Raw genomic sequence first — 5,753 nt, forward strand, 5'->3', positions numbered from 1 at the left:
CATAAAAAGGACTGTTTTGCTATGACACTTAGCACTGGGACGTCTTACATGAGTAGCCACAGGGACAAAAATGCACTTCAGGAAATAATTTTTGAAGGGTTCAGCTGTATAGCATAGAATTCTCATGTAACAAATACACTCTCCCCAGTGAAAGAGAACTGATGAAGGATGGAAACAGCTAAAATAACATGAGACATGACCAGTCACTTGTGAATTTAAACACACACATCTTAATATCTCAAGTAATATTACATTTCTAACCAGCATTCTTGGAAGCATGGACTAACTACTTAAAAAAAAGCATGCATCAAATCCCAAATTTGAGGTTGAGTTACCAGTTTTTACCTCTGCAGATTAGTCACCTTCATACGAGGTTTGTCGGAACCACCACACAGACAAACATGCAGAGATCATCAGTAGCCTTGGGAATCTAAATTGGTGACCTGCTAGGCTCCTATCTGGCTTGTTTGAACTGGAACCTCATGAGAAAGGAGGTTTGTTGGAAAGAAGATGGTTACTTGGAGGCACAAGTATATAAGCCACCAATGCAAATGCTGGAAATCTGAACAGTGAAGAACCGGCTCGATTCATTTTGCATTCTACCATTTTTTAATATTTAGTAAGAATGTAACAAAAGAACTGAACCATACTTACATATGCTGTTTGGCAAATCTTGGCTTAAATCTGATATTCTCGTTGCTGAATGACTGACTTTAGAGACAGAACTGACTTTGTGTTAAGTGGCTAAAAGGACATTATCTTTTAAGGCCATAAGAGTCTAAAAAGCATTTTAAAAGGAAAACACAACAGTATAGAGGACACTGTTCCTAAGCTCCTCTGATGTATATAGAAAAATCTACCACGCCAGGTGAATTATGGGTTTTTTAATCATTAAGGATTGCATCCAATACACACTGGACAAGATAATTTACATTTGCAAAGAAGAGCTTACTATAGAGTTGTCGGTCCCATTTTACCAGTTCCAGAAAAAAAGCCTGCTGCCATATTTAGCAGGCTTCAAATCTCCTTCAATGGGCGGATTTGGCTCTGGTCTTGGTCTGGAATGATAGACATTCTCAGGGATAGGTCGGTCAGTCTGCACTTTCGTGACCTGGAAGGAAAAGTAGTACACTGGAATTTTTCTTGTAATATTTAATAGACAAAACTACATTAAGCCAACAGCTTGGAGGAGAAACAATACAAGTGGCTTTAATGAGTCATGCAGCAGAAAAAGAAACCATCCATTAGTAGAATTAATCAAATGCTCACTAATTCGGCACATATTGCTTGAAGACTCTGCAAGTATTTAGTAGAGCACCTTACAGTTTAGTGGGCCAAAGGATTCATAGTGACAGACTGCCACAGATACACAGGGCACATTAAGGAAAGGACTCAGACACATTTCTATAATCTAGATTGGGATAAGAAAAGCAGGACAGTGACATCACAGAGTGGTCAGGGAAGAGTAAGATGAAGCAAAAACAGTACAATAATGTGGTCACTTAGGAGAACGTGTGTCAAAGGTTACACCATTTTTTTTTTTTTAACTCAATAGCTGAAACACTTCCTTCAAGGCAAGTTTCTAATTTAAAGTCTAGCTCCCATTTACACCCAATACAACCCCTCCGACTTTAGTGGCGCTACATGCATGCGAGATAAGAATCTGTCTTGTCAACAGTGGACCAAAACCTCAGCACCTTTGAAAGCTGCTACTTTGCAAATAAAGTAAAAGTATAAACAAGTGTGCAAAAGTATGCACAAGAAGTTCCTGTTTTAGCCGTCTGAGGTTAAGCACCTGAACTGTCTCAAAAATTAAGCATAGAAAAAACTAACAGATGCTCAGTGTTGCCTAAACTTGTATTTTTGAAGGCAATTCTTAAAGGATTATCCACACAACAAAATTAATATCAAATGTTTAGTAGAAGTGTCCACTTCAAGCCCAGCACATCCTTTCCTCCAGTCCAATGTCAAATATACAAAAGAACCGGCATAAGCAAATCAATGGAACAGTAGTGCGTACACTACAGAGAATCATCCCCAGCCAAACATTTTTCCCACATCTATGGCAGCAATTTATTTTGGGCCATTCTGTTTTTAACTTATTAAAAATGTAATCAATTGAAAATTTACTGAGTTCTGCTGTCAGCACTTTGTTTTTAAGCTTACGAGCACTCAAGTATTATTAATAACAGATCAAGAAAAGAACCTCTCACCAAAGCAAGCACACGCTGTAGGAAAAAGAGTTCATAATAAAAGATTCCCCACCCCAGAGTGTGCTTAAAGGGCCTCTACAATTCTGCCACAGACTTCAGCAGAAGTTTGAGAGTTCATCAATAACTTGCCACCTCCATTGCAGTAGAAGTGGTAAGTTGAGATGTAGCATGCGAGGGGAACGTTAATAAAACAGCCTGAAGAATCTGGCCATCCGCATAAGGAAGAGCTGAAAGAGTGTCATACAGCACACTGGAACATTTTTCCAATAGACTGAACTGACAAATGGAACACTGGTACATGAGAAAGGAAAGCTGAATTCAAGACAATATGAAAGCTACATAGGGACCTAGAACCGGACATGGCCTCTTGGGGTGTCCAGTCCAGTCCCTTGCTACACCTAGCAAACCTGAAATAAATCCACTGTTATAGTGGAGAAGTTATGAACTCTGCGCTGTATTTATTGCAACCCAACATTCACACAGAGTATCCTAAAATGCTTTACAGAACTAATATAACAGCTAGTTAAAAATAGTAGATAGAAAAAGACGAGGCATATGCAACAGAAAGATATATTTCAGACTAGAATTGAAATGAGATGGAGAAATACAGGGGGGTTATTCCAGATGACAAGTGCTGAGACTGTGTTAAAGCAACACACATCATCACTTGGAAATCTAGTCAGTTTAAAAACAGTTAAAAGTAGTTTCAGCTATTATGCGTGAAGAGTAACAAGATGCGAGGTAAACTTGAAAACGTACACAGAATGCTTTCAAAACCCGGCAGCACAATTCTGAATTAGTTTCTCAAATAAATGAGAAGCAGTGGATGCACTTCAAGACTACAATAAAGGGGACCATATAGGACCTGGCTAGATAAGGTGATGAACCTGTGTGTCTCTGTTAACATCAGAAAGCCAGCAGCACTCTGCACACGCTGGGGAACAGGGACTTTAGGAGGTCAGAGAGAAGGGAGCTGAAATAACCAGTGAGAAAGGAGATGAAGACATGGGGCAGGATTTCCTAATTACCTTCGACAGCTCTCCCAGATCAGGTCTCACCCAGCCCAAGTTCTCCAGCACACAATTATCAAATGCCAGCTGCTGTTTTCGGCAACGACGAAGCTCTTGAAGGTTGGTATAATCAATACAAGTCCAGTATTCAGTAAAAGGTTCTGCACAGTGTGCCTTAATCTTCCTATAAAACAAAGGATTTTAACTGTGTTATTTGGAAAAGACAAGGTAGCTCATAAGAGCTAGATTAGCAAAGCTGGCACTCTCCCATTCACTCCAGCCCAAGACACATGAACCAATTTCCAAATGGTTGCTATTCAGTAGTTATTTATGAAGTTTATTTTCTGGATGGTATTCATAAAATTGTAAAGTCTGGTAATTTTGAAAGTAATAGATAAAAGAAAAATTAGTAATAAATAATGCTTTTTTCATGATATTTCACTGCTTCCAACTTTGATTTTTTTTTAAGCTTAGCAAGACACATGCTCTATTATTAAGGTTGCAAGTCTGTCATGGAGGTCACAGATTCTGTGACCTCCGTGACTTTTGCAATGGCTGGTGATGTCTCAGGGGCTGCCCGAGTTGGGCAGCCCCTGGGCCAGCAGCAGCAGTTTGGGTGTGTGGGAGGGGGCTAGGGGCAGGGGGTTGGGGAATGTGCTTACCTAGGGATGGGGAGCTCCCCGGGTGGCTCCCACTAGCATGGCCCCCCCTGCAGCTCATAGGCAGCCGGGGGGGGGGGGACACTCCACATTGCACACGCCCACAGGCCCCATCCCCGCAGCTCCCATTGGCTGCAGTTCCCGGACAATGTGGCAGCCAGCGCTTGTGGCGGGAGCAGCAGAGCCCCTGCCACCTAGGAGCTGCAGGGACACGGAGCCAGGTAGGAAGCCCCTGCCAGCCCGTCGCCCCCCCCCCCACCAATGCCACCGGGGGTCCCGAGCCACATCCCCCAGCACCCACGGATTGCTCCCCCCGAGCACCCATGGCCCCCCACCCAAATTTTAGTCAGGGTGGGTATTTTTAGTAAAAGTCATGGACAGGTCACAGGCCTGTGAATTTTTGTTTACGACCTGTGACCTATTAATGTTTTTCTACTAAAAATACCCATGATTAAAACATAGCCTTATTATTAATATTTATAGTGTAATAGCACCGAGGGGCCTCAATCAGGATCAGGCCTCACCTTGCTGGGTGCTATACAAACACATACAAAGAGGTGCTCTGCCTCTAAGACTATGATCCTCCAAACATTTTTAGGCACATGATTTCAGTCATGTGAGGAAAGTTTTGTACTTATTTAAATGTTTGCATCATTGTGCCCCAAGATGACAAAGGATGGGGAAAGCAACTCACATAACAAGTCTGACATTTTTAAAAGTATAGTCCCAAGTTACTGAAGCCCAGATACTCCTGATCATCATCTTCAGACCTTCAAACAAAGCCAACGCGCCTTGTGGCTGTGCCCAAGCAAGAGAAGTCAATAGAACAGAAAGAGTGTGGGTCACTGTTTTTTTGAACAACTGAAAACTACTGAAGAGTTTGCCTTCCAACTAGCAGAGAGTGTCCACTGACACTCTCCATTGAGGAAGCACTGCCTCCAACCCTCAGAAGTTCAAGTCAAGGGAACAGCAACAACACCTCAACAAAAGTTTAAAAATAGCATGATCATCTCAGCCATAATTTAAGAAAGTTGTCATAGTAATGCTTGTGTAAAAGGCACCACACCGGTAGAAGCTATGCCGGCTGACACTTCAGGACAGATTCTCTCCTCCTATGTAAATACCTTAAGCAGACAGGTAGCAACATACAGCACATGTTCACTTCATCATCATAGTCTTTTGAAGCACTAATTAAAAATAAAGTGAGCGTACTGTGTCAAAGTGCTGAAGCATGAAATATATATTTAATTTTAACACTTTAATCTTGGTTTCGATAGGGACTGCATATGCTACAGGCTACGCCCAAGTAAAAATCTCACTGACTTCAATGTGAGTTTTGCCTAAATAAGATCTGCAGGATCCAGCCCTAGAACTGGATTTGTAAAGCCACCTGAGATTCTTACCTGAAAAACTCCAGTGCACATTGATTGACTTGCTTCCCTTCCTTTAAGCATTTCCGGGGGTCCTTCTCCTCCCAGCGGCACAGCATGAACTCCTTGTTGGGCTTGTCGCATTGCGAGCCGTAGTGATGGGCTGCCGCTTTCAGCACCGAGGAGCTGACGCTCACCTGAGGAGTTGGGGGAGGAAGTGTTCGCATCAGGGCGAGTGCACAGCCCAGGGCAGGGCCCATCACTAAGCACCGGGCAGGTGGGACTCGGGCACAGGGTTTCTGGTCCCCTCTGGGTTCGGGGTCTGCTCTCTGCACCCTGCTCGCACCGCTCTAGGGCAAGTGACCCCACCCTGAACAACCACAACCTGAGCCTGAGATGGGGGGCGGGGGCAGGGGGCCCTGTCCGGTGCCCGAGCCCGGGGGAAGAGAGGGGCGGGCGGAGGCAGGGGGCTTGGAGCCCGGGGGGGGGGGGGGGGGGGGG

At 43.7% G+C, this 5,753-nt stretch overlaps 2 protein-coding genes across 2 annotated transcripts in view; one reads left to right on the forward strand and one right to left on the reverse strand.

Moving 5' to 3' along the window:
- Window positions 1-869: 869 nt before the first annotated feature.
- NDUFA8 (NADH:ubiquinone oxidoreductase subunit A8) overlaps window positions 870-5,753 on the reverse strand; it is a 5,182-nt gene continuing 298 nt past the window's right edge. The window contains exons 2-4 of the mRNA XM_034793866.1: window positions 5,286-5,449; window positions 3,242-3,407; window positions 870-1,111 (exon numbers count right to left, since the gene is read on the reverse strand). Of these exons, the coding sequence (XP_034649757.1) occupies window positions 974-1,111; window positions 3,242-3,407; window positions 5,286-5,449 (468 nt within the window). The 3' untranslated portion in view covers window positions 870-973. The remainder of the gene's footprint in view (window positions 1,112-3,241; window positions 3,408-5,285; window positions 5,450-5,753) is intronic.
- MORN5 (MORN repeat containing 5) overlaps window positions 5,447-5,753 on the forward strand; it is a 17,896-nt gene continuing 17,589 nt past the window's right edge. The window contains exon 1 of the mRNA XM_034793869.1: window positions 5,447-5,529. The gene's annotated coding sequence lies outside the window, so the exon portion shown is untranslated. The remainder of the gene's footprint in view (window positions 5,530-5,753) is intronic.

This window comes from Trachemys scripta, chromosome 17 (genome assembly GCF_013100865.1).
Source record: "Trachemys scripta elegans isolate TJP31775 chromosome 17, CAS_Tse_1.0, whole genome shotgun sequence".
Classification (NCBI taxonomy): Eukaryota; Metazoa; Chordata; order Testudines; family Emydidae; genus Trachemys; species Trachemys scripta.